At 45.4% G+C, this 27,947-nt stretch overlaps 2 protein-coding genes and 2 long non-coding RNA genes across 7 annotated transcripts; 3 read left to right on the top strand and 1 right to left on the bottom strand.

Annotated features, from left to right (window-relative positions):
- The first annotated feature begins 191 nt into the window (after window positions 1-191).
- IKBKG (inhibitor of nuclear factor kappa B kinase regulatory subunit gamma) lies at window positions 192-16,030 on the top strand. 4 transcript variants are annotated; one of them, XM_082205687.1, is made up of 15 exons: window positions 192-418; window positions 865-1,092; window positions 2,076-2,281; window positions 2,478-2,576; window positions 3,425-3,598; window positions 6,326-6,387; window positions 7,625-7,687; window positions 9,683-9,794; window positions 9,908-10,026; window positions 10,904-11,056; window positions 11,148-11,244; window positions 12,361-12,510; window positions 12,646-12,788; window positions 14,793-14,851; window positions 15,259-16,030. In XM_082205687.1, exons 2-15 carry the CDS (start codon window positions 909-911, stop codon window positions 15,414-15,416), a joined length of 1,779 nt encoding a protein of 592 aa, XP_082061813.1. In that variant the 5' UTR covers window positions 192-418; window positions 865-908; the 3' UTR covers window positions 15,417-16,030. The 4 variants fall into 4 exon arrangements, with proteins under 4 accessions (XP_082061813.1, XP_082061814.1, XP_082061812.1 ...); XM_082205688.1 differs by having other exon boundaries at window positions 2,073-2,281; window positions 9,911-10,026; XM_082205686.1 differs by having other exon boundaries at window positions 193-418; window positions 898-1,092; window positions 2,073-2,281.
- An 85-nt stretch (window positions 16,031-16,115) lies between these two features.
- LOC309522436 (selenide, water dikinase 2-like) lies at window positions 16,116-27,637 on the bottom strand. The gene is made up of 8 exons (XM_082205689.1): window positions 27,334-27,637; window positions 26,001-26,104; window positions 25,750-25,857; window positions 24,786-24,940; window positions 23,662-23,752; window positions 22,311-22,410; window positions 16,943-17,155; window positions 16,116-16,848 (listed from the first exon to the last, which is right to left on the bottom strand). The coding sequence occupies exons 1-8, from the start codon at window positions 27,620-27,622 to the stop codon at window positions 16,619-16,621; spliced, it is 1,290 nt and encodes a 429-aa protein (XP_082061815.1). The 5' UTR covers window positions 27,623-27,637; the 3' UTR covers window positions 16,116-16,618.
- On the top strand, window positions 17,162-19,546 carry LOC309522437. Its single transcript, XR_014215097.1, has 2 exons — window positions 17,162-17,877; window positions 18,879-19,546. It is a non-coding gene; the product is annotated as an uncharacterized lncRNA (long non-coding RNA).
- Window positions 22,417-24,431, top strand: LOC309522438. Its single transcript, XR_014215098.1, has 2 exons — window positions 22,417-23,200; window positions 24,113-24,431. It is a non-coding gene; the product is annotated as an uncharacterized lncRNA (long non-coding RNA).
- Window positions 27,638-27,947: the final 310 nt, after the last annotated feature.

Raw genomic sequence — 27,947 nt, 5'->3', positions numbered from 1 at the left:
CGGAAGTCCCCGGCAGGGCAGCCTCGCCTCGGAGGGCCTCCGCTCACGTCACTTCCGCCCCGCCTCCTTCTCCCGACATCCCTTTCGAAGAGGCAAAGCCAACGGCGAACCCGGAAGGAGGAAGCGGCGCCGGGGCGGACGAAGCGGGCTCCGAAGCTGAGGCGCGGCTCGTCCCCGCGGCCCCCCCTCCGCCGCCGCCGCCCCGGGCTCGCGCCGCTGCTCCAGCCCCGGAGGGTGAACCCGGCGCCCGAAAGAGGCCCGAGGCCTCCGGTGGCCCCGGAGCGGGCGGCCGGCCTGCGGAGCCCCTGGCGGCGCCGGTCTCTCCTGCCGCCCCCCCCCCCGCCGCCCAGGCTGATCTCCCGGGAAGGACTTCAGGTCATCCAACCAGCTTGGGGGCGAGGCGGAGACTTGAAGCCAGGTCTGCTGCGTCCCAGCCCCCCCCCCGGACTGGGCTTGAACCATTCGCGCTCCCTCTTTGAAACTCAGCGATTTTCTCTCCCCCCCCCTCCCCGCCTCTTGGTTAGGCGCTGAAAGGCTGCTTCTCTCTAGGGCAGGAGATTTTGCCCTGTTTCCAACAATGATAAGCCCAGGCCTGGGCAGCAACATTTTGCGGGTTGGTTTGATTAAATGCTGCTCTATTGCAAAATGAAAATAAAACAAATCTTTCCATATAGAACGCCATGATGTCAAGAAAGAAGTGTTCTAGCGTAGCCTTTTCCCTGGCATACTGATTTTCTGCATGCAGGGAATGCTTTTGTTTGTATGTATGGAGAAGCATTCAGTATAGGCAGCTTATCCCAACAGTTCTTTTATCTCCAGCTGATGACCTGTAGCTCAAGAGATTTCTGTATTTGCTTTTTAAAGGTTTCCGTCTTGACCATTCTCTCCACTCCCCAGAACCTGTATGAATGAGTACAGCCCAAGGGGGCTGGAGTTGTGACATGGTACAACCAGGCGGATGCCCGGGTAATGACTGCGGCATGATGGGCGATGATTCCTCTCTGGGCAAAGCTGCCACCATTCACCTTCCGGCTGAGCTGGCAGGACATGAGGTTGTGCAGCACTTTCTGGCTGAGAACAGAGATCTCAAAGGTGAGGAGGACCTGGCGAACTGAGTTGGGCAGGCAGCTCTGTGTAGAAAGTAATCAGCTGGATTGTTGAAATGTTCACTTTTTTAATTCCAGCACTCAGTTTGAACTCAGTACATGATTTCCACCATGAGTGTTTCTGTGACTGGGTGCTGTCAGAGTAGGTGGCTCACTTGTTGTTGTTTAGTCGTTTATAGTCGTGTCTGCCTCTTTGTGACCCCCTGGACCAGAGCACACCAGGCACTCCTGTCTTCCACTGCCTCCCGCAGTTTGGTCAAACTCATGTTCATAGCTTCGAGAACACTGTCCCACCATCTCGTCCTCTGTTGTCCCCTTCTTCTTGTGCCCTCAATCTTTCCCAACATCAGGGTCTTTTCCAGGGAGTCTTCTCTTCTCATGAGGTGGCCAAAGTAATTCTAGTGAGGTGGCTCACTAGAATTGTTTAAATCAGAATTCTGCAACTTAGTGTCCTCCTGATACTTTGGACCCGAACGCCCATCATTCTTAACTATTGGCTATGCTGGCAAGGGCTAATGGGAGTTGTAATCCAGCTTCTCAAGGGTACCATGTTTGAAAACACTAGTTTAGATTGATCAGATTCTATATTCTCACTTTTGTTAACTTCAGTAGTGCCAGATACATTTGTGAAGTAAAACTCTTGAAGTGGACTTAATGGGATTTGACTCCTGGGAGTGATATGATGGGTGTTTCTAACCGTAGGAGAAACCTTATCTTGGTTCACCTCAGCAGCAAAATGACCGGAGAGGAGCAAAGCAGTCATAGTCTGCAGGCCCTTGGCTTGCTTGCACAAAGCTATGGTGTGGCTCAGCATTGCACGTGAACAAGGGCTTTGACAGAAGGCACACCCTTCCTTATGCATCTTCATTCAGTCCCATAAGCAGTCAGAATGGAATGATTCCTTTCCTCATGGAGAGGCAGGCACATTGATCCCACAAACATCCCTTGTCTCTGTTCCGCTGGCAGAAGCTATCCGACAAAGTAACCACATGCTGCGGGAGCGCTACAAGGAGTTCCTGCAATTCCAGGCTTCCCACAAGGAGGAGAAGGAGTTCCTCATGCTCAAGTTCCAGGAAGCCCGACTTGTGGTGGAAAAGCTGCACTTAGAACGCACAGGGCTGAAAAAGCAGTTGGAGCAGGCTGTCCAGGAACTGGAGCGACTGAAGGAGCAACTGGTAAGAGGGAGGGCTGAAGTGTTGAGTTGGGGGCGGGCTCCCTTCAATGCCTCTATGCCATGCTTCTGTTTAAGGGCAGCTCCTCTGACAAAGAAGCTGTGTGTGTTGACATCATGGACAGAGGAGAACCAGGAAAAGCAGTGAAACAATTTTAGTTATTTTATGCGTATCAGATTTTTTGCTTTCCTGCTCACAGACAGCATCTCAGTCATTTCCCAAAGAGAGAGAGACCTCTGGAGCACAAGAGGAGCCAGACACTGTAACCCTTACTCAAGGAGAAGCTGTACTTGCTCTGGTAAGGAGAAGCATTGTGTAGCTAGGTGAGTGGGTGTAAAGTCTGAGCTTGTCCCGAAGAAATGACATGAGCCAACAGTGTGACGCGGCAGCTAAAAAAGCCAATGCAATTCTGGGCTGCATCAATAGGAGTATAGCATCTAGATCAAGGGAAGTAATAGTGCCACTGTATTCTGCTCTGGTCAGACCTCACCTGGAGTACTGTGTCCAGTTCTGGGCACCACAATTCAAGAAGGACACTGACAAACTGGAACGTGTCCAGAGGAGGGCAACCAAAATGGTCAAAGGCCTGGAAACGATGCCTTATGAGGAACGGCTAAGGGAGCTGGGCATGTTTAGCCTGGAGAAGAGGAGGTTAAGGGGTGATATGATAGCCATGTTCAAATATAGAAAAGGATGTCACATAGAGGAGGGAGAAAGGTTGTTTTCTGCTGCTCCAGAGAAGCGGACACGGAGCAATGGATCCAAACTACAAGAAAGAAGATTCCACCTAAACATTAGGAAGAACTTCCTGACAGTAAGAGCTGTTCGGCAGTGGAATTTGCTGCCAAGGAGTGTGGTGGAGTCTCCTATTTTGGAGGTCTTTAAGCAGAGGCTTGACAACCATATGTCAGGAGTGCTCTGATGGTGTTTCCTGCTTGGCAGGGGTTGGACTCGATGGCCCTTGTGGTCTCTTCCAACTCTATGATTCTATGAAATAATACAAGTCACAGGTATCAAAGCTACACACACACACACACACACACACACACTTGTAGATTGTGCTGGGAGGGTTGGACATTGGATCACAATGGTTGATGTGTTGTAAATTTTCAGTCGTGGTTATGCACTTTCCTCTCCCTTTTCCAGGTCCCTGAGATGCCACAGCAGAAAAAGGAGAGGCTGGAGGAGGATTTGAAGGAGCTCCAGGAAGCCAACCAGGTCTTGCAGAAAGACAAGCTGGCATTGCAGGCTGAGATCTGTGCACTGCAACAAGCAGTGAAGGGCACCTCGCCCACAGAAAAGCCTGCAGTAAAGATGAAGGTGAGAGTTGGTGGGGGAAACAGCAGAACATGTGAAAGGGTCACGGGTAGGCAATGGAGACAAAGCTTCTATGGAGTTTAGAATAGGGGTGTAACTGTTTGCCTGCAATCCTTCCGTTCTCACCTGCAACCCTGGCACCCCCTTCTTAGGGTCTTTCAACATTGAGAATTGGGCCATTGAGGCTTAACAAAGATAGATTGAAAATAAATTTTATTGTATAAAAAGGAAATTGGCATACTTATTAATGTTGTTGAACAGAATCAATAAACAATATATTGATGGTAGGCTAAGTTTAACGCCACTACAAATAGTAAGAACTATTTGTCTTCAAAAAGCATGCCTTGGAACACATGAAAAACCAGGATGCAGTGCAACTGGTCAGCCTAATAGTGGAGGGAGAAAGATGTTTGGCTGAATGAAGGGAAGGGGATGATCTGGCTCAAGGGGTGAAGGTGGTAAGAGAAGGGAAAGGGATACTCGTGAGAGCTTTTAGAAAGGGAAGGGAAGGTTGTCAAGAGGAGAAAATGAGTTTGGACCATGATTAAGTGAAGCTCTGGGGAAGTTTTTAAAGTATGAATTGAAAGTGGATGGGGGACTTTGGGGCAATGGCTGAGAGTAAAGATTCCATTCTTGCAGTGGGTGGCTATGGGAAGGAGAATATGAGATTCTGAGGAGAAAAAGCAACAGAAGAAGAAAAGAGCAGTGCAAGGGGACGAAGGAAAGTACAGTGGTACCTCTGTTTACAAACTTAATCCGTTCCGGACGTTCTTATACCAAAACTGTTGTTAAACTGAGGCGCGCTTTCCCTAATGAGACCTGCTGCCGCCGGTGCCCTTCCACCATTCGGCTTCCGTTCTTAGACCGAGATAAAGTTTAGCCTGGAGAAGAGGAGGTTAAGGGGTGATATGATAGCCATGTTCAAATATATAAAAGGATGTCACATAGAGGAGGGAGAAAGGTTGTTTTCTGCTGCTCCAGAGAAGCGGACACGGAGCAATGGATCCAAACTACAAGAAAGAAGATCCCACCTAAACATTAGGAAGAACTTCCTGACAGTAAGAGCTGTTTGACAGTGGAATTTGCTGCCAAGGAGTGTGGTGGAGTCTCCTACTTTGGAGGTCTTTAAGCAGAGGCTTGACAACCATATGTCAGGAGTGCTCTGATGGTGTTTCCTGCTTGGCAGGGGGTTGGACTCGATGGCCCTTGTGGTCTCTTCCAACTCTATGATTCTATGATTCTCAAACCAAGACACTATTTCCGGTTTTGCGGAGTTTGTAAACCAATTTGTTCTTAAACTGGACTGTTCTTAAACCGAGGTACCGCTGTAGATCTCTCCAAGAAACAGGGATCTGATTGGGCTCAAAAGCAGGAAATAGGAGAAGAGTAAAGAGTAAAGGTTTGGCCAGCTGATGGGCTTTCTGAGAGGAAGAGGGACAGTATTTGTCCTTAGTTCTGTGAGGTGGCTGCTTGATGTATTGGAGTTGAGGAAGGAGAAGGGCAGAGGAGAGTCTACAGGAGAGTTCCTGGACAGGAAAATGATGTCCCTTTGGGATCCAAAAGATTACTTAGCAACCTGGGTGCTGAATTCTACACTGCTTGAAGTTTCCAAATTGCCTGCAGATTATTATAAACTCTAATAATCTAGTTTACTAGAGCAAGACAACCAAAGTTAGGATAGTGACATAGGCCCACATGAGGGTCTGAGTGAGTGATTTGATGCAGGGAAATATACTGGAAAATATCCATGTCCCTGCACTGACATCTGCATGCAAACGTTTTCAGCAGGGGGCCGGTCCACTGTCCCTCAGACCTTGTGGGGGGCCGGACTATACTTTGGGGGGGGGAATGAACTAATTCCTATGCCCCCGAGATACATTTTAAATAAAAACACACATTCTACTCACGTAAAAGCACCAGGCAGGCCCCACAAATAACCCAGAGATGCATTTTAAATAAAAGGACACATTCTACTCCTGTAAAAACACACTGATTCCTGGACCGTCCACGGGCTGGATTTAGAAGGCGATTGGGCCGGATCCAGCCCCCAGGATACAGCAGCAGAGAAGCTCCAGGACCACCCACAGTATAAGAACTGTGGCTACTTGTCCACTTGTTTAGCAATCAAACAGATGTCAGTTAGGCACATCCTCTCCTTCCACCAGCACTGTCCTGGTAGGGGTGCAGGTGGGCCACCAGCTGAAGCTGATGGAAAGCCCTCTGCACCACTCAGCCCACCTGAGCCTCATGCGACAGCAAAGGATCCTGAAGTACCCCCAAGCTGTGACCCCATCAAGAGCAGGCCACCTCCCAGCCATCTGGTCTAGGGAACCACCCTCTAACAGTGCCACAGTCTGATCTGGATTGAGCTTCAGTTTGATTAGCTATTGTGGGGTGAGAGAAGGAAGAATTGGCATTTTAGGTGATCATTTCTTGGCTTAACACTAACAGGAGTCTGGTGAAAAGTACAACTGATAAGGGAGGAAGGCAAAGATTTACAGTGAAGGGGATGGCAATCAGTGCAGTTAGCAGGACACATTGCAACTCAGCTTGCTTAAATATGCCTTGTGAGAGTTACAATAAAGGAATCTCTGTTCTTGTCTCTCCCAGCCAAAACAAAAAAATCCTTCTCAGATACAGGCTATCATTCTTAAAGCAAAATCTGGATTTTGGGGTGTTCCATAACATATTGAATCTGGTAAAGATTAACTTATCTGGTTACCTTTCCAGGAGAATGGAGTTGCAGAAGACCAACCTGTGGAATTGGAGTCCTTGCCGGGCTCAGGGGCCAGGTAAGAGCCCCCTAGCATGGAGAAACCAAGAGAATGGTCATTGGGAAGCCAGACCATATGTGCACCTATTTATTTTATGTTATCAAATTGATAATAACAGACTTATACACTGCCTTTTAGTCAAGTGGCCCAGGTAGTTACAATAAAATATTAAAAACATTACAGAATAACTAATACCAAAAAATAGCCAAAGAAGCACATTTGTAAAAGCAGCATAATCTCATATGAACCCGAATAAAACAGATCAACAAACGTTTAAAGTCTGGGGAAATAAAAAGGTGTTTCTGGCACTAGGCTAAGACAACAAGATAATGCCCGCCAGGCAAGCCTTTCTAGGGACAGCACCTCCAAAGCAGGCTGCCAGCCCAGGGTCTTTTCCCCAGTAAACATCAGTAATGGCTTAGAATGGTTGGGGAGCCTGGAGAGGGGCATCTGGTGATCTCATGGGATGCTTCTGTTTATATGCCTGGAGTTCATTTCAGGATGCTTCCAGGTTGCAGGCTTTTGTCTAGTGGTACACAGTACCCATTACTGACTGTTAGATAAGAAAAAATGAAAGAAGCAAGCCCAGCTTTTTCACCAGGTATAGTGGAACCTCAGTTGTTGAACGTAATCCATCCTGGAGGATCGTTCGACTTCCGAAATGTTCAACAACTGAGTCACAATTGCTGGTCAGCAATTTCCTTTTAAAAAATGGAGAAACATGTCTTGGAAGCCATTCAACTTCCGAGGCGTGTTTGAAACCAAAGCATTCACTTCCGGGTTGTCAGTGTTCAGCTTCTGAAGCGTTCAGCAGCTGACGTTCCACTATAGAATTAAGTCACCTAGGCAGTTCAGACTGAAACCCAGCATAGTTGTACTTTTGTACCAATAACCTATTGCAGAGCTTTCCAGACTTTTCATGCTGGTGACACACTTTTTAGACATGCATCATTTCGTGACACAGTAATTCAGTTTTACTAGCAAACCAGAGGTTAAACTAACCCCTTTCCAGCCCCGGGAGGAGCGTGGGGAACGCTCGTGTGACACACACTGCAGCCGACAGTGATCACAGCCGAATGTGATTGCCAGCCTTAGTCTCAGAAATCTCATTCTGCACAAAACTCTGGAGTTACCAAAGCCCAGCTTGGCATATGACTAAATGTCAAAGCCAAGACTTAGTGGGCTGGTGTTCTGTGGCTAGAGATTTGAGAGTGTTTTTGCAAACTCACAGTGTGTTACTTTTCTTTCTTTACAGAAATAGTTCTGGTCAGGACCAGGCTGAAGAGCTATGCAAGAGGCTGAAGGAGGTAGAGGATGAGTAAGTTCATGATAATATGCTTATACTTTCTCAGGTATGTCCAGCCAGGCAGGCAGAATGTTGGAAGACATCTAGGGAGTGAAACTTACAGATGTTGGCAGGTAGTGTGTTTTGAGGAGGGGAGAGCCCATAAAGGAGATGTTCATGAATCCAGCTGTTAGTACAATGAGAGGAAGTCACAGCTGGGGCTATGCAAAAGTCATTTGGCAGGATTTGATCCAGGGAAGCCTCCTTCCACTAAATGAGGCCAAGTGCTCGCCATTTATGTGGCCTGGTCCCTGAAGCAGGTGGGAGGAGTAACTCAATATTGGTTAATCCCTGCCATTTAAGGAGAATGGGCAGAATCCATGTGGCCAGGAAATTGAGGATGGGATGGTAAAATGGTTACTTCTGAGCCAGAAGCCACTGCAAAGTTATTAGCAGTTACTGAGGTGGTAAACCTGCATTTGAGCTGCACCAGCTCACACTGCATGTATGGATGTCTTTTTCTTTTTTAAAAAAATGATATTTATTGAGACAGAAGATTTTTTTTTTAAAATACACAAAAAGAAGACATTACAAAAAAGAAAAAAAAGAAAAATATAAGAAAAAAACAAAAATGAAACCATCCTTTTCAAATTCTCCAATTTCCATTACCTTCTTTCCATGACCTCCTCCTCCTCCCATCTCTTGTATCTTGATTAATAATTGTCACAGCAAATCCTTTTTAAAGTTCATAATATTCTATCATTACTTTACCTTACTCTATTATCATCCTATCTTATAAAAATCCTTGATGCTTAAAACTTAAATCCATGATTCATAATATTTAATCATTACATTACCTTACTCTGTTCTCGTTTTATCTTATGAAAATAATCTTAGAGCTTAAAACTTAAATCTTTTTTACCAACTTCTCATAACCATTACCTTTTTACCATATTCTTTAAACATTTTAACAAGAGCCAAGTACTTTCATTTCAGCACTTTCCCAACATTCATCAGACATTTCTAATAATAATACAAAAAAGAAAATACAATGGAATAAAATAGAATAAAAACAATCCAATAGAATAAAAACAATCCAATCTTCTTCCAGCGTCCCCTCCCCCCGGTCCCGGGGTTGTCAGTCCTTTCTGTTTCCCTTTAGTCTGGCACATTAACCTGGTGCCCTAATATCCGAGGCCTTCAAATCTCTTCCATGTCCCTTTCGCTGCTCTTCTTCATATTTTCCTTTCACTCGCGGGAACTCCGGCTTTGTAGTGTTTTTGTGTGTAGTGTCAGGAAGAGGACTTGGCTAGAATTTCTCTTTGTGATACATGACTTTCTCTGTGATGTTCATTTATGGAGGAGTGTGCATTCTTGAGTCCCCACCTATAGTGTGAGGTGGTGCAACCGAGACCCAGGATTATTACCTCAGTGAGGAAAATATTTTAGAGCAGGGCTGCTGGAATCTCTGGCCTCCCAGGGGTTGTTGGATTACAGTTCCCATCATCCCTGATCACTGGCTTTGCTGGCTGGAGCTGTTGGGAGTCAAACAATACTTTGAGGGATAAAGATTTCCCATCAGTGCCTCAGAGTGCGTGTGCATTAACAGAATCATCAGGTCATGACAGAATCATACTTTCCCCCTCCTCCCCAACCTTGTGTAAGGACTGTCAGTGGAAGCATGAAGACAATAACAATTTAAGTCTTGGGAGCTGAAGAATGGCAGGTGAAAGGGTGGCAAATGTATAGTATTTGCAACACCCAAAGCAATGGAAGGTTTTGGAGTATGGAGTGTTGAAGTGGATGCTACTATCCCTCAGAATAATGAGCATTATTGAGTAAATCCTAGGATGAATGTCCTATCCACAAACAACTCCTCCTCCCCCAGTGTAGCTTTGGTAGATCATAACTAGTATATTTTGGACAGGACATTAAGGGTTTGCTACTGAGTGATGGAACCTGTAGTGGCAGAAGACATGCTATCTTGTGAAGTTCAACAGCCGCACATTTTATCATTCCAACCCCCAGGAGTTCAGCCCTTCGTCAACAGCTGGCATCAGCCAGAGAGGAGCTTGTGCGTCTGGCAGCGTGGGAGCATGAGACCCAGCAGCAGCTACAAACACTGAGCAAGCAGCTGGAGGTGAATTGTCACTCTAGTATGAAAATCTTGTTCCCACAAGCTTCAGAGGTTCCTGTCCGTCCCACTGCACAGGTACTGACTGACCTGTGATCTGTCTCCCACTCTCATTACAGCAGGCTGGGGAGGACAAGGCCTCAGTAAAGGCTCAGGTGACTTCCTTGTTGGGGGAGTTGCAGGAGAGCCAAAGTCGCCTGGAAACCTGCACACAGGAAAAGAAGGAGCTGGAGGAGAGGTGAGTCACGCAGGAGACTTGTGTGGTCAGGCTGTGTGGTTGGCAAGTGGCTGGAGGGAGGCCTTTTTGCCTGCAGTGATGCAGACATTATGAAACAATGAGCTGGGCCTGCTCTGTGGGACAGGGAGATTGGCTCCACTGTCTTTCCCCTCCAAGCATACTGACCTCAAACTGGAAGAGATCATGTGACGTCCTTTGTGCAGCAGGGGTCTGGATGTGTCCTGTACCTGGCGCCCTAAATCTGGAACAGCCACATTTGCTTGATTAGCTCATGCCTCTGTGAAAAACACTAGGTGTTTTGAATACCAAAATCAAGACCCAGTCTCAGAAATATATAGGAGACAGCCTTGATCCATTAGAACTGGCAGTCCATTAGAGTGGAAGCCTTTTTTTTTCTTCCAGTGGTTAGGTGTCAAACCAAAAAGCAAGTTGGGAACTGCTGCTGGCCTTCCATGTGCTTTCTCACAGTGTATGCGATCACAAAAATAATGACAAAAAATGTTGAAGAGCTGGGGATGCTTCTTTGATATTTTCACCTCTGTCACTTGCCTTGGTGAAGAGGTCGGCAGGTTGCTTCTTCAGGAATGCAAGCAGCTATGATGGAAAGGTCAGAGAGAACCCCACCCTCAGTTACATGCACATCCTCAACAGCGGCCCACTTTCCATGTGAAGCCACAGAAGAGGATGACAGCACCGAGTGTTACGATGAAGAAGATTCAAGGAGTTGCGTAGAAAACCTATTGAATCAAACAATGTTGGATCTAGTGCTGTCATGGTACATATTTTCTGGGGTGAAAAGGCAAGGGTAATTCTGTCTACCCAGGAAATCTTGGCTAGCAGGTAAAGAGCTGTATTTCTCTTTTCTGCTGTGCTACAGGGTCCGTGCAGCTGGTGAAAGACTCCAACATCTTGAAAAGGAGGCTGAAGCCCGCACCAAACAGCACAGTGTGCAAGTCGATCAGTTGCGCCTGCAGGTGCAAAATCTAGAAAGTGCCTTGCGAGTGGAGCGGCAGAGCGCCACAGAGGAAAAGTGAGTGAGAGGATGGGAGAGCCAAGAGCCTGGGGGATTTAGCCCTGTGGCAAGTACCTATAAACTGATCTATTCCCTCTCTCCTCTATAGGAGAAAATTAGCTCAGCTGCAGGTGGCCTATCACCAGCTCTTCCAGGAGTATGACTCTCATATCAAAGCCAGTCTAGAAAATGAGAAGTGGAGCCAGGTGGGAGAAATGCTTTGTAATGAAAACCTTAATTCTATAAAGGGTCCCTTTTCCACTTTGTCTTGGTGGGGACGGGGAGGTAGATTGAGATGTCATGCTTCATTTTTCCTCTAGCAACATGCAGCCCCTGATACTTTTTAGAGCTGCGCCATTTCTTCCAACCCATCAGAGTTTTGGTTTTCTCATTTTTCCTGGCATTTGTAAAGCATTTGTCCCCCCATTCCTGTGTTGGGGTGGCTAATACATGACCACAGACCATATCTAGTCCCTTAAAATAAGTTTAATAATAAGGACTGTTCCCATGTGTCCCATGCCAAAGGTTGCTTTAGGACCTCCCAAATCTGTCCCTTAAAAAAAGTACTATACTGATAATTCCTGTTTATCATTTGCAATAAAGAAATTTGTGCCCAAAGTTGGTTTTAATTCTTAAAAAATACTGACAATTCCTATGCTCTGATGCCAAAAGCGCCCCAATTGCTTTTTTAAACTTGAAAAAGAAAACAGGTGGCAAGCCCAATGTCAAATGATCATCGTACTCTTATTAAATAAAATTTAGTAATAATGAGTGACAAAAATGGTTTAAATGGGTGTCATTTATTGAGGCGTCTTTTGGAAGGCTTACCTTCTTTTGCAACAACTTTACACTTCAGCCTTGGCTCCTAGAGGGTTGGTCATTGTGGCCCTGGGCCTGAAAAACTTTAGCCACCCTTGTTCTATATAGTTTAAAAAGGTTTGGAAGGGGCAGTATTTTATTTGATAAAATAGTAATAAGAATAATTTCCTAGTTGTATGGCTTGTGGCGGAGTGGGTTCTCCAGTTACAAAAACAAAAAGGTATGTGTGTATATATTGTGTTTATGTATCAGTCACACTAAAGTCAGAAAGAAATTTACAGTATTTCCAAAGTAACTATAGTGGTCTGTTGTACTAAATATAAATGCATACCCTTTGTATACCTTTTTTAAGAGTAATCCCAACAAACTTAATAGACTTTAGTCATGTTAAAATTTAAAACAGTCTTAGTCTGATTTAATTAATTTAGAACCATTGGCATGCAGTCCCCAGCAGAAAGTTGCCTACAGTGCTGTAGCATTATTGAACTCTGTCCCCTCCTCAGGGTTTGGATGTGCGGGCTGCTGAATTGTCTGAGCAATTACAGCAGGCTGAAGAGGCTCTGGTGGCCAAGCAGGAACTGATTGACAAGCTGAAGGAGGAGGCTGAGCAGCACAAGGCTATCATGGAGACTGTGCCTGTGCTCAAGGCACAGGTGAGTAGGGAATTAGGTGTGCCATGGGGAAGTAGCCATGCTGGAAAAGGGATTGGTGTGTATGTTTGTGGCAACCTGGGGAATGTGAGTAGTGCAGTAAGAGGTAAAGTAGCTGTCACCCTACTTTTTATTCAGGCTGATATCTACAAGACAGACTTCTTGGCAGAGCGTCATGCTCGGGAAAAACTACATGAACAGCGAGAGGCCCTGCTGGAGCAAGTTGCTCAACTGCAGAGAGATTATGAAAAGCTGCAAGCAGAATCTGAGGGAGTCAGACGGTGAGTAGGGGATGGATGAAAACACTGACACACCTAGAATGTAGTAGTTTGTCCACATCAGCTGTGGTGTTGGTATCTGTGTTAAGCTTCTTTTGATTTTGGGCAAGATATGAAAGTGGTCTGTAGCCAAAGGCAACGAATCTTATAGATAGATAGATAGATTCTTTATTGTCATTACACAAGTGCAACATTGCACAAAGTGCAACGAAATTGGATGCCATCCCTTAAAACAACAAAAGCAAGACAACAACAACAACCAAACAAACCACATTCCAGCCACACCCACACCACACCCATCAAACTCCCAGGTCACACTAACGAGTTACAGCATTCAAAAGGGCCACAGCTCTTGGATAGAAACTGTTTTTCAGTCTATTTGTCTTTGACTTGATGTTTCTATATCTTCTGCCAGAAGGCAGTAGTGCAAACAGACAGTGTCCCGGGTGAGATGAATCCTGCAGGATGTTATTTGCTTTCCTAAGACAACGGGAACCGTACAGTTCTTCCAAAGATGGGAGAGGATGACCAATAATCCTTTGGGCTGTGGTTATGACCTTCTGGAGCACCTTCCTCTCCCTAGCTGTACAACTGGAGAACCAAGCACAAATACAGTATGTAAGAATGCTCTCTATGGAGGCTCGGTAGAAGGACACCAGCAGTCTCTCACTCAGATTGTTCTTCTTTAAAAGTCTGAGGAAATAAATTCTCTGCTGGGCCTTCTTCACCAGAGCAGTGGTATGTGCGCTCCAAGTCATGCCCTGATCGATAGCTACTCCCAAAAACCTGAATTCCGCCACCCTCTCCACCCGTTGATATACAAGGGCTGAATGTCCGCCTTTTTTTTCCTGTAATCCACCACCAATTCCTTGGTCTTAGCCGTATTAAGAGCCAGATTGTTCTCTCCACACCAAACACAGAGCCGCTCCACCTCGTCCCGATAGGCGGACTCATCCCCTCCTGAAATGAGCCCTACCACCGTAGTGTCATCAGCAAACTTGATGATTTTGTTGCTGGAATAGATGGCTGTACAGTCATACGTATAGATAGTGTAGAGCAGGGGACTCAACACACAACCCTGTGGTGAGCCGGTGTTAAGGCTAAGGGCTGTGGACATGTGTGACCCTACTCTAACCCTCTGGGAACGTTCTGACAAAAAATCCAAAACCCAGAGACAGGTGGAGTTGGAGAGTCCAATCGCCTCTAGCTTGGACACCAGTCTATGGGGGAGGATAGTGTTAAAAGCAGAGCTAAAATCCACAAACAGCAGCCTCACATAACTCCCCGGCTGCTCCAGATGGGACAGAGCAGCATGGAGAGTGGTATTGATGGCGTCTTCTGTGGATCTATTTGCTCTGTATGCAAACTGGTAGTTGTCAAAAGTTGATGGAAGACAGGAGATAATGTGACGGCGCACCAGTTTCTCAAAACACTTCATGATGATTGGAGTCAGTGCAACTGGTCTATAGTCATTCAAACTACTGATTGTGGATTTTTTAGGCAGAGGGACAATAGTTGACGACTTCAGGCAGGGTGGGACAATAGACTGGTGTAAGGACTTATTGAAGATCTTAGTAAAGACCCTCGCCAGCTGATCCGCACAGCCCTTCAACACCTTTCCAGTGATGCCATCAGGTCCAGCCGCCTTCCTCGGATTCGCCATCCTCAAAACCTGTCTCACCTCATGTTCCTCTACCGTGAATGAGGGGCCCCTATGGGTACAGTGGTACCTTGGGTTAAATACGGTACTTAATTCATTCCGGAGGTCTGTACTTAACCTGAAGGACCACTTTAGCTAATGGGGCCTCCTGCTGCTGCCGTGCCACCAGAGCATGATTTCTGTTCTCATCCTGAAGCAAAGTTCTTAACCCGAAGTACTATTTCTGGGTTAGCGGAGTCTAACCTGAAGCGTCTGTAACCCGAGGTACCACTGTACGTCTTTCACTTTTCCTGGGAAAGGGTTAGTATTACAAATAAACTGAATTGTGGTTATCTCTCTCTAAACAGTTCTCTGATGGAAGAGATGAGGAATCGCCATTCAGAAATGCGGCCACAACCTCAGCCAGGTGTGTTTTAGTGTTGCTTATCCTTAAGAAAAAAATATCAGTTCACACACAAGCACATACTGCTTATGTTATTTATAATCAATTTGGCTTGTTTTAAGAATTCCTTTAAAAAAAACAAAAACTTTATTGCCTGCCTTTATTTATTGCTGGTTAACCATTCTGGCATCTTGAATCTGCTGTCATCTTTCCACAAGTGTGGCATATATTCCTCCTAAGCATCTAGTATTGTGGTTTTTAAATATACTCCAAGCATCCTGAAGAGATTTGTCCCTCTTGATTCCCTCTTCTGCTTTCTTGAAGGAACTTACAGCTATGAGAACAAATGTGAAGTGTTGTCATCACTGCTAGCATGAGGGAGTAAATATACTGGTGCATGCAGATTGACTGTACTTTTCTTGTCCTTCCAGGTTTCCTGAGGGGTCCTGCCCCATTCCACCCCCAGCTTCTAACAGTGAGAAGACAAAGCCTTGCTGAAGAACCGATTGAGTTCTCTTGTCCCAAGTGCCAGTACAGGGCTCCAGACATGGACACTCTACAAATCCACGTCATGGACTGTATCCAGTGACACTGATTGAGGAAGGGAATGAGTGTTCCATTCTGTGGTATCATTTTGTTGCCTTAAGCCAAACCAGCAGTACAGCTAAGAGTTTACCTTGGAGCAAAGATCACTGACTGTTTCCTCCCTACCTGTATGTCATTAACTTTTTTCCTTCTATGAAAATGGTAAAGCCTGCTGCTGTCCTCCTTCAGAGCCTGGCTACCATAGCCATGGGGTTTTCACTGTTTTAGGTTTGTGTGAAATAATGTGTTTGATCTACTGTATGTCAAGAGGATTCAGCCACCCCTTTAACATAACAAACAATACATATCTCGGTAGCTCTTTTAAGGGTGCTTCTCTATGAAGACTGCTTATTCTTGCTTTCTCTAAGTGCCTCCCAAGATACAGGAAGAATCCTCCAAGCTACATACCCTAACTGTGCCTTACACATTTCCTTAGCCAAGCTGTGATGAGGAAGCCCATGCAATAGAGAAAGAGAATAGTTTATTTCTTTTGCTTTCCAAGAGGTATGCCCAGTTGAAACTGCCTATTGGGGTTAGTTACCAGTATTTCTACAGTATGAAGAGTCACTATACGACTCCTACTTTCTCTAAAGTCAATTAAAGTAAAGTTCAAGATCAGCAATGACTTTTCTACTTATACCCGGCATATTCCCTCTTCTGTTAACAGTGTGTAAGTATTTCACCCTTCCAAATACCACAATAGTTGTAGAAATCAACTTTATTAACTCAATCACCAATAATTTACAACCCAAGGAACAATCCATGAAGCTGAGCTTGGTGCTGCTCCTCCAGGTTTCCTCTGCTCCTCCAAGCCCATGATTGGGTTTTAACGGAGGTGCTTCATAACGAGAGGAGAGACCTCTGGCCCAACCAAATGGCTTTTTAAGTCACCTACCCTCCTTTTGGACCAGCTGCTCAGTCTGACCAAAAGCTGGGAGAGCTCAATAACAAGCAGAACTATTCCAATAAATAATTCAAGTTACCATCTTCTCCAAAATCAAGAGTGTCCGCAATTTACCTGCTTGCAGGAAATGACTTTAAAATTGATCACATCAGATGGCAGGAAGGAACCAGCCACCAACTGATAGAGAGTGTTCTGAGGATCATTTTGCTGTAGAAGGTAACTGCACACTGATCCAAAGGCTCAGGTGCTGCCCTTTTCAATCCCAGAACCTAGAGTGGATAAAAGAAAACTATTTTGCCACCTCATGATGCAGCTTCAGGGCTGGCACTGGAATTATTATCCTGAGGGGAGGCACTGGCCCCACGGGGTGTCACTTCAATGATACGGGGCTTGTCAATGATGCGAGCGGTCTGGTTGCCCTTCTCCACAATGCCAATGATCCAGGCTTGGTGTCCTTCTCCATATTTGGGAGATTTGATCTCTGCGCAGAAGCGAGCAGCCTGCTCTCGGGGTAAACAGATCAGCAGCCCACCTGCCATGCAAGAGAGCAAGTTACAGGTCACTTACAGGTTTAAATTCCCTTCAACCCCACCTTCAGCTCCTGCAGTGCAGGCTATCGATCTTACCAGATGTCTCGGGGGATGTTCCTTGTAGTAGCCGTGACCGGTTGCCACATGCTTTGCTAATAGCAGCCATTTTGGCAAGGATAGGCAGATTGTGGATGACAAATGACACCTCACTGCGCTGCTGTTTGGCCAAATTCTGTGCATGACCCAGAATACCAAAGCCTGTAATATCTGTAGCAGCATGGGCATTGAAAGTATGCATCAAGCTGGCAGCTGAAAGACCAAGAGCGTGAACATTTAAAAGCAGAAGTAATGGCAAAGTAGCAGTCACAATTGCTGCTAGCAATCTCCAAACAACCACTGTCTAGCCTATACCTAATACAGCAAGGACCAATCGCTACTTCATCAGGAGGCAGCTTCTGAAGGGTAGTAGCAACATTATGTGTTCAGCAGGGATGCAGTAACCTTTGGCTTTACATATACGATGTACATTAATTCTTCATTAATACCTGCCCATCACGGTATGGGGAAATCGGGTCCACTCAGGTCCTAGAGCCTCATGTCTAAGAGGATGGGAATCTTTTCAGCCCAAGGGCTGCACTCCCTTACAAGCCACTTTCCAGGGAAAACACTTTTTTGGAGTAATGCCATAACAACATATATCAGTGGAAAGATAATTTCATGAAGAATGTAATGCAATGACTTTTATAAAGGATTATTTATTACAACAGCAGTCATAAAGAAGAAACGTGAAGCATAGAAAAAGTGAGATATACAAAAATTCTCACCACGTCAGTTAATAGTTGGGTAACCTTTAGCTTTAATTATGGCCTTAAACACTTTCCTGTGGAGTGAACAAAGTTTTTTAGTTCTGCAGCTGTAATAATGTGAAACCAAGATTGAAGAATTGCCTCCATTTATTGGGTTTTCTTGCTGGGTTGCTTCTGACTAACAAGTTTCTTTAGTTGGCGCCATAGATTTTTGACTGGGTTAAGGTCTGGGTTATGTAATTTTTTTTTTAAAATGAAATTTATTACTTTTTCAACATTTTCAACACAACACTACAAACAAGAAAAGAAAAGAGAAAAAACAATACAAATACAGATTGCAGCTGGAAATTCCCCTAGCCCAGCTCCTGTAAAGTAACCAATTTCAAAAGCTTCCACTAGGGGAAAACAGTTTCTATTTGTATTGGTCAGTATGTCCTCTTTTAAACAATGTTCCAATAATCCAAAGTTAGTTTCAATTTTCAGTTACTTTCCTCCTTTTTTTTTTTGAAAACAACTGGAGACAGTAGAAACAATGTATTCTCTTGTTTAGCTACCTGTCAATGAACGTTCTAAACGCTGTCAATGGACGTTCCAAAAAACATCAATCCTGCTAGCAGCCCGTTTCCAGGGTCAGAGCGGCGGTATTTTAACTCTCTTAACTCTCTCCTACAGGCATATTCAGTCCACCACTTCCCCCCCTTCTCCTGTCTCCAAGGGGGGGGGGGTTAGTTCTTTACCGATGGAAATTTAGTCTTTTACAAAAGGCTTTCCAAGACTTTAGCTTGCAGCCTCCTTGCTTCAGTTTATCTACAAAAGGGGGAGGCGGACTTCCTGTATTGAACCTCCCCGTTTTGATGCCAGATTAAACGTTTAAAAATCCAATTCTTCCCAATTCAGCTCTACTCACAGGTAATTACTTTAGAGTCAAATTGTCCACAGGAAAAAGTCAGTGCTCTCCGACAACAGCTATGCGGCTTCGCTCTGTGGAAGAAGCAGACGATTCGAAGCACCGCGCCGCTCACCCCACATTGCTCCGGATCCCCAAAACCAGGTTTCCCCGCGGGTAGGGGAGGCACAAAAGGTGCCCGCCGAATCCCACGTTCACAGGCTTCTCCCGCCTGTGATTTTTACGGGTCTCCACCTTCGCCGTGGCGGTACAGACCCAAATTCCCACGGGGCAAATTCCTCCCGATCAGAGGAATTCCGTACCAACCCGGAAGTACAAGGTCTGGGTTATGTAATATTGGGTATTTACATTCCCATTAATAATGCAAATTATGCCCACACCCTTTTGCTCTCATACAACCCCAGATCATAACACTTAACTGGGTGTTTCATGGTACTTGCAATGCAAGTAGAATGGAAATCTCTGATTCTTCTCCTCATGTATTTCATGCCATCACTACCAAAAGCAAGGAGATTTGGGTCTCATCCCTCCAAATAGCACTGTCCCATTGTTCTGCTGTCCAGTTAACATGGGTTTTAGCCCAGTTTGATCTTTTCAACCTTTGTTTGAGATAACAATGGCTTTTTCCTTGGAATTCTAGCATTTGGACCGTATTCCTGCAGTCTGTGCCAAACAGTTCTTGCACTCAACTTCACATTACATTGCACCATGTCATCTTGTATACACCCAGATGATTTTATTCTGTCCCATATACACAGTCTTTCAATTCTTCCATTGTCACCTGCTGTTGTGCACCTTTTCCTGCCTATTCCAATCTGATTTTGTAGTGACTGAGTCTCCTTATACCTCTTCAAAAATTTAGCAATGCCACCTATGGTTAAGTTTCCACCAATTTTTCTTCTAATTTCTTCATAACTGTAGCCTTGTTCACTTAATAGTAATATTTTACTAAATGAAAGAACAAAAAACACACACAAAACAAAACAACACAAAAACAACCAGTTTGATAACATCAATAGCTGAATCCTACTGTGACCTGATTGAATCGTTGCCCAAACAAGTTGACACCTGATTGGCTCTCTAAACACTTATGCTCATTTGCTACATTCAAATGAAGGATAGCTACTGCATATCAACCTAAGCAAGCTGTGCTTCCTTTTTCTGGTTATTTGGCTATAACTTTGACAGATAATTAAACAAACTTTGTTGCATTACATTCTTCATTAAATTATCTTTCCATTGATATATAATTTTATGGTATTACTAAAAAAAGAAGAAGTGGTGTTAGGAGCCATCAAACCTCGGAAATACACGTTTTCCAAAACGTTTCCACAATTTGGGCCACTAGTGTACATCCAGTTCTGTCAGCAAATTAAGTTATGGACTCAATTCCCCCTTTGTTTAAAAGTATCAAATTTTGAAGGGCACTAGGGCTGGGCAATATCTGGTTTTCAATATAACGATACAGCTAAACATTGCAATATACCAATACATCACAATTATCTGAAATAAGATGGAGCTACGTAGAGGCGAACATGGTAACGTCCTTGCAACTGCTACTAAGTTACGGGTCTAAATCACCACACACTAAATCATCACTTTCATCAGCAGGCAAGCCAAAATGCATCCAAACAGGACTTGGGTTTTGGGCTTGAATATTCAGGCCTAGGACAATCCAAAATACAGTGGTGAATCAGAGTGAATACAAATAATCTGGGAAAATATTGGAACAACAACAAAATAATAATCTAAAATTGATGCATATAATGATATGAAAATTAATTCAATGATAGCATGCTTCAAACCATTAAAGATTTCTGGAGAATATATTAATGTTCTATGCAGTTTTAGGGGCAAATTAAAAATTTACAATATTAAACTTGCATATGATTAACAATTCAATCTGTTTTCTACTAATTTAAGAGTAATTTATGTAATTTACTAGTGCCAAGTTGCATCTCCTTCCCAACTCAGAGGGCCAACTGCAATTCTATGCATGAGTAAGCCCTCCTGAGTTCAGCTAAACTTGCTTCTACTTTCCTGGGAGTAAGCCCCATTGAATTTAGTAGAGCTTACTTCTGAGTAGACACACATTTGCTTGGACTCCTTACCAACAAGCACCCACCCTCCCTATCATTCTTGCCTCCCAACACTCAACCTCCCATTTCAGCACGAGGCAGCAGCTGTTAAATCTTCCCCCTCTTCATTTCTTCCCATTGTGACACAGAAGGGCCCCCCCAAGCCCCCATCACACCATTCTCTCCCTTTTTATCAAAGGGCAGGAGGAAGGGCAATGAGATAGCATCCTTTAAATTAAAAAAAGCCTTTTTCATATGAGGGAAGCTATTTAGGGTGAACCAACTATGTCTTACACAACAACTTTTTTTTGTTCTTACTTTCATGGGGGCGGGGGAGAAGGGGCTGCATCAAAACCTCAGACAGTAGTAAAGGGAGGGGAGAGAAAGGCATGCGCATGCACATGCACACACAGTGCAGAAGGGGAGAAGGGAATAGAGAGCGCCTTAACAGGGCAACTTGGTTTTTTGTTCTTTCTTTTACATGGGGAAATGTACTGCTCCCAGCCTCAGATGGGTAGTAAAGGCATAAAGAAAGGGAGAGAAAGGCTTTGCAGTGTGCGCGCGCACACACACGCGCGCGCGCACACACACACACACACACACAGTGGCAGAAGGGGAGACCGGCAGTAAAGGCATCAGAGGGGAGAGAGCCGCTTCAGGCACACATGCGCAGGGGAGTAAAGAAAGACTTAAATAACAGGGCAACCTTTTTTGTTCTTACTCTGAAGAAAACAACCCTGTTTGTTCTTTCACTGGGTAAGGAGAGGGGAAAGGGGGCTTCCAGCAAGAATCCCCAAGCCAGCTCAGACCAGCATCTCCGCAAACCACACCTACCAGCCTGTCACACTGGTTACTAGCCTACTTTAAGCAAGCAGAACCTAGTTTTTTAAAGTTGCTGCTGCTGCTTTCCCGGCTACTTTCATAATCGTCACTTGCAGAGGCAGTGGAGCTGAGCTGGGGCTCGCTGCAGAATTGAAACATAGTGATAGCTGCTACGCCTGCTCTTGTGAGTTGCTTGCTGCTTCTGTAGGAGGCACTGGAAGCACTAAGAAGCACACGGGTTTTCTCAAATTCACGATGTTTGCCAGGTAACATTTTATGAACGTTATCGTGATGTGGACTTCCTAATCGATTTTGAACGATATATTGAAAAATCACCCAGGTCTAATCTGCACACATATCTGCAGACGGAATCTTAAATCACCTGAGCTTTATTACTTTCATCCCAATGGTAGCTTTTTGTGATGAGAAATACTAATCAACTGATATGTAAAAAAATAAAAATTATTCTTGTACATAAAACAAGACATTCCATATTTCAACACATTTTCTCCTTTAAAGATGAAAGTTAAAAGATGAAGGTTAGAAGAATTCAGAAGGTCCTGGGACTCAAATGCCCCAAGAACTTGAGAAGTACATGGACAGACTTTCAAGATTTATTTCGAATATTTCTATCCCACCTTCTGCCTCAATATGAGGAACTCTAGGTGGACCATGTGTTTTCCAAAACAATCAAAAACCTTTGTGTTCTAGATGACATGTAGGAGGTCTCCAGTACAACTATAGGTATAGTATCCAGGTTTTTTAAAATAATAATAATTGCATTTGCTGCCACAGTGGTGTCAATGCTTTGCCTTATAAATGAACAAGAAGTCAAACCCCACCCCCCATACCTGTCCTGTTCAACATGGCCATACTGAACATGGCTTCCTGATATGCCAGCTCAACATCTTCTCTGGAGACCACCAGCTTAATTTTATTCCACCGTTCTGGCTGAAATGGAAAAGTAGTATGTTAAGAAATTGTTTTGAGGCTGCATTTCTCACTAACAAATTCAGGGGTCTCAAGTTAGTATAATGCAACATGTCTATAATAGCACCACCTCCTTGATCAGGAAGCCTCTTGACTTTGGAATGTGCTTAGGGAATCTACTCCTTGTATTGGGCCAGAGAGAGGCAGATGGAGGGTGCTGATTGCCTTGTTGTCCAGCAGCATCCCTGATCTAGCTGGCAGATGTAGTCTTGGGGATAATAAAATGACAATCTTGAGTGATTTCAAGATCCATGCGGAGGCTGCTATCAGGCCAGCTCGAAACTTTGTGGCCTCCATGACAACCATAGATCCCTCTCAGGTAGTTATCGGTCCAACACACCAGGTGTGGCACACCCCATGTGATCTTTGCCCCCAAGTGATATGAGGGATGGACTGAAGATAGAGGGAGTACAATGCATTCCCATGTCATGGTCAGACCATTATCAGGTTAAGTTTAGACTCACGGTGGCATTTCTCCCTGTAAGGGTGGTGGGCCAATTCAGGTAGCCTGTCCTCAAAGACTGATGAAATCAGGTTCCTGAATGCTCTGTGATTTTCCATGGACAAAGCTGGTGACCCTGTCAAAGTCCTGGTCTTGCTTTTGAAACAGGTGCTTTTTGTACATCCACACTGGCATTTTGTAGCCCAAGCAGCTCCTTGGTACTCTGAGGAGATCCGGATTATGAAACAAGCTGGACAAAGACTGAAGTGCAAGTGGTGCACGTCTCATTCTGAAGCTGACCAAACACTGGTAAAAACACACGATTGTGCCTACTATGTGGCAGTGTGAGCTGCAAAACAGGCTCTCTTTGCAGCTCACATTGTCTCCTCTGATAGCTAGCCAGTGGAGTTATTTCAGATGGTCTGAAATCCCAGTGTGGAGACTCCCAGTGTGGAGAAGCATTCAAAGACCCCCTGTGACCAACTAGCTATGCACTTTGAGGATAAAGTCATTCAACTTTTGTGTGATATCGACTCTCCATTTGTTGAAAGTACCCAGTGCCGCTATTGAGGATGTTTTGTGGGATCACTTTCACCTTAAGCAAGGAGCTCATCTGGACAAGGCGCTGGGGCAAGGAATGCATCCAACCACATGCTCCTTGTTCCTCCTAGCTTATTAAAACTATGCATACAAGAGGATCCCCTGCAGATAGATAGATAGATAGAGGAATACAAATGGATGCGCAAGGTTTCCCACAGATGAGCACTTACATTATCTAGCCACTGATGAGCATTTACAGCCACTTGAGTCCCCAGTGGTTTAGTCAGCACAAGAACATCCCCTGGAACAGCACTGTCTGGCCTAAAATCATAAGAAACAGGAGCTCACACTCAGACCTACTTGTTTATGTTTAGCAGTTATAGCCGGTCCATAACAGAGTTCTTAAAGAGTTCTTAGTGTGGTGTCTAAACCTGGGTCCAAAGTTTATCTCCCCAAGTCAGGAACAAGAGACAGCTTTCCGATAGATTGGGAGAGGGGGAACCTTCTTGTCCTAGCAGGCAAAATCTTTAGTTCCCTCTGCCCTACAGGCCAACTTTGAACGGTGTATGGTCCAGCCAACCTGTCAAAATTAGCCTGTGGAGATGGGAGGAGACAGTAACTAAGCAGAATTGAACTAAACTGATACTCAGGAGTTCAATTTTATTTTATTTTTTGTCACAGGATCTAGATGCATCTCTTCCTGCAACACACACAATGACAAATGTGACATCAAGTGTGCAGCAAGTGGCCATAGTTTGGGGGGAAATGGCCTGGGAGACCAAATATGACCTCTGGTTCCCCATCCTTGCAGCCAACCATGGCAACCTTCAACCCTGTCTGAAAGAGCTGAAAGAGACAACACCACCCAGCAATTCCACCAAGTCTCAGTAATATAATGCCAGGTCAGCTGCTGCCTCAACCATCAAATCATGGCTGAGGAAGCATTAATATGGTCCCAAAATAAACTTGCATACAGGCAGCTTACAAAGCCAGTACTGGTTATCTGAATCACAGACTGGATCATTTGTCTTCAGAGCATTATGTACATTACTATAGTCTCATCTTCCACATGACTTTATGATCACTGTGACAGCCAAAGCAGCAATATTGTTAGTCCTGGAATAGTTAAGAGGATTTGCCAGCCCCCAACCCTACTGTTTTTGCTCTAAAGTGGCATGGGCAATCCCTAGCTCAACTCTACCATTTCATTATTTGATTCAGTGATCCCAATGTCTAGCAAGCATCCTCTAAACCTTTCAGCTGTTAAGATTGCAACACAAGTACCTCTCTTGTAAATACATCTATGGCATGCATTTTCAAATCAGGTCTCTCCCAATGAGATGCATTTACTCACATGATGAACTCATTGGGCTGGCATACAACTGTTGCAACTCCTCCAACAATAATCCAAGGATTCAGGACAGTCTGCCCACCAGTTACTGAGGTGCCACCATCTTCTGCTGCATCCCGAAAGCCCTTGATTATCAGTGGCATTATTTTCTCCCGCTCCTGGGTGAAGGATAAAATAAAGGATTCAGAAAATCAAGACTGATGTGGAAAGCTGGGTCAGGGATACTAAGGACTGTTTCCTACCTGTATGTTTCACAGAAAGGCAGGGTCTATAAAGCACTTACTCTGTGAAGTGTCATGCAATCACATTTCAAGCACCAAACAAAGCCATTGTTAAGGAAGCTAAACTATAGGTTTTTATGATGCCCAAGTTGACAAGCAAATATTTGCAAATGGCCAGCCATTGTTTGATGTGATAAATGAGCCGACAAGTCACCATCTCTGGTGAACATCACAGAAACAAGACTGCCAATGGAAAACCTGAATAAAGCATGGTTTGACCTTTTTGTCTAGAAGCCAGAATTATGGTCAACACAAACTACAGTTTGACATGTCTGAACTAGGCTTCTGATCTTATTCCTTGCAAATAATCATTCACTTAAATCCTACTTTAACTGGCAGTGGCTCTCCTAAGTATCAGGCAGGGATAATACACATCACCTATTACCCAATTATTTGGCTGGGGCTGCCAGGGATTGAACCTTAGACCTCTGACAAGCAAGGCATGTGCTCTATAAATTATTTGCCTTAAAACGTTCAGAGGTATCTATTTCCAGGCTGTAGCCAGGCTGAAACAAACCAAAGCTCTGCAGGTGAAGCCAGACAAAGAAGTTCCTTTTCTGAAATCCACTTGTGCCATAATTACCTACCATAATTATGTCAAAAAATTGTACATTAAAATATTCATTTTTCCTATTATTAAAGTAAAATGTATTTCTAGAGACAAAATTATCCATTATACTTCTCACCTCCTCAGTCATTTTCTGGCTTACACTCAGAAGCATAAGCATGTTGTCACATTCTGTGATGCCCATGGCGTAGAGGTCACTCAGCACGTTAGCACAGGCAATGCGGCCCTAGACCAGACACATGCAGCAAAAGATATAGAATGAGGAAGATGACACACAAGGCAACTGTCCTCATGAACTGTCTCACATCACAAATGTACCATGTTCCATTACAAACATGGCTAATTTTTTATCCAGTCAAGCCTGCTCACCATCATATACGGGTCCTCCACTAGTGGATAAAAGAAGTCTGTGGTCTGTACAAGGGAGAGACCCCCATGCCTCAATGGGATCACACAGGAGTCCATTCCGATGCCTGTGGAGAGAAGGGACCCCAAGCACATCAGCACCTTTAGAAGTATTCCCACCCCAAACACCTACTTGTTTTAGGTCAATGACCTCTGTGATCTCTGACCACTGGTCCTGTTAGCTAGGGATGATGGGAGTTGTAGTCCCAAAACAGCTGGAGGGTCAAGTTTGGCCATCACTGTTTTAGGTAGTCAGAACAGCCCTATCTTCAGCCCAGGTCTACAAATGCAGCCAAATGAGGAATAATGTCCTAGAGCCCAAAGATTGAGATAAACAACTACCTGACATTCAGAAGACATCTTAAGGCAGCCCTGTTCAGGGAAGTTTTTAATGTATGACATCTTAGTGTATTTTTGGTCTTTGTGGAAGCTGCCCAGAGTGGCTGGGGTACAAATAAATTAATTATTATTATTGTTATTATTACTACTACTACTACTACTACAGTAGTACCTTGGTTCTTGAACTTAATCTGTTCCGGAAGTCCATTCCAAAACCAAGGCGTGCTCTCCCATAGAAAGTAATGCAAAATGGATTAATTGGTTCCAGGCTGTTGAAAAACTGTCCCAATCAGCATGATCTTTCAAGATCTTTCTCTCTCTCTCTCTCAGGTCAAAGCAGCTTGGCTTCAGAGCGCTGCCAGGGGGCTTCTCCCCACTGCCCCAATCAGTGCAATCTCTCTAAAAATGGAAGCGCAACACTAAAACATTTCCAGAACTGGAACGCTCACTTCGGGGTTTGCAACGTTCGGGTTCTAAGTTGTTGAAGTAGGCTGTTCGAGAACCAAGGTACCACTGTAGAATGGACTTTTGTACGGAAGGAATTATACAGTACTTGTAATTGAATACTTAAGTGGTCTTAAGTGTTTAACGCAGTCTTCACATTATATTGTTGCAATCTTTGAAATAATTCTGCAAGACGTATCAGCGTTAATTACATGTGATTTTTTTGGAGTGGGGGAGGCAAATTCAGCTTAGAGCTTCTGGTGAAGGTTAGACTGTTAAAACTCCCCTACGTTAAGAAAACGACATATTCGAGTAGAAAAACAGAACGGGGGGAGAGGTCTACGGAGGGCCAGAGCCTTTCTCCCGCATCAGCAAGCTACCCCGCTGCAGGATATGGGGCATTGATTTAAACGGAGAAAATCCGAAAAACGCCTCCCACCCCCGCAACCTCCCCCTTCAGGGCTCGCCCGCCTCCTTCCGCGGCCTCCCCGCCCCCTCGCGCGCCCAGCCTCACCGAGGGTCCGGGGGGCCCCGCCGACGGCAGCCGCCTCCCCGCCGCCCGCCTCTCCCGCGCGGGCCCCGCCGAGTCCCTCCAGGAGCCTGAGCAGCGTCTCCTGAGGGACTTTGCAGCCTCAGCCGCGCAGCTCCCCGTAGCTGGTGAGCCGCCAGCCCGGGCTGAGCCCCAGCGCCTCGGGCTCGAAGGGCCGGTAGCCCGGCGGGCCCACGGGGCTGGGGGCGGCCGCCGCCGCCGCCGCGGCCAGAGAAGGAAGGCCGGCCGAGGGGGAGCCTGCCAGCGCCGCCATGACGCCTTGCCGAGGGAGAGGGCGGCCGTTGGGCGGGCGGAGGAGAAAGGGCGGGAACGCCGGGCGGCCTCTCGGAGCTCTCGCGAGGGCCGCACTCCCGCGCAGGCGCCCCGCCGCTCTGCCCGCGGCTTCCGGCTCCGGTCGAATGAGGGGCGGGGCGGGCGGCGTGAGGGCGGGGCTGGAGCTGCTCCGCCTCGCTGGGCCGCCCGGACCCCGCGGCGCCAGAATCACGGGCCCTTGAACGCTGCTGCCTCTTCTGAAATGTGTCACTCGGCCAGCTCCGCATCTTGCAAAGCCCCCTCTCTCCTCGGGAGGCGCACCTGCC

Source organism: Podarcis vaucheri (genome assembly GCF_965113315.1).
Source record: "Podarcis vaucheri genome assembly, chromosome: 17".
Taxonomy (NCBI): Eukaryota; Metazoa; Chordata; class Lepidosauria; order Squamata; family Lacertidae; genus Podarcis; species Podarcis vaucheri.
This window is presented reverse-complemented; position numbering and strand designations above follow the sequence as displayed.

Bases quoted from the DNA above. Each gene is read 5' to 3' on its own strand.
- IKBKG (XM_082205686.1), top strand. From the start codon at position 909: ATGAGTACAGCCCAAGGGGGCTGGAGTTGTGACATGGTACAACCAGGC. The intron at 2,577-3,424 runs GTAAGGAGAAGC...TCCCTTTTCCAG, and splicing joins GAGAAGCTGTACTTGCTCTG to GTCCCTGAGATGCCACAGCA. The intron at 3,599-6,325 runs GTGAGAGTTGGT...TTACCTTTCCAG, and splicing joins AGCCTGCAGTAAAGATGAAG to GAGAATGGAGTTGCAGAAGA.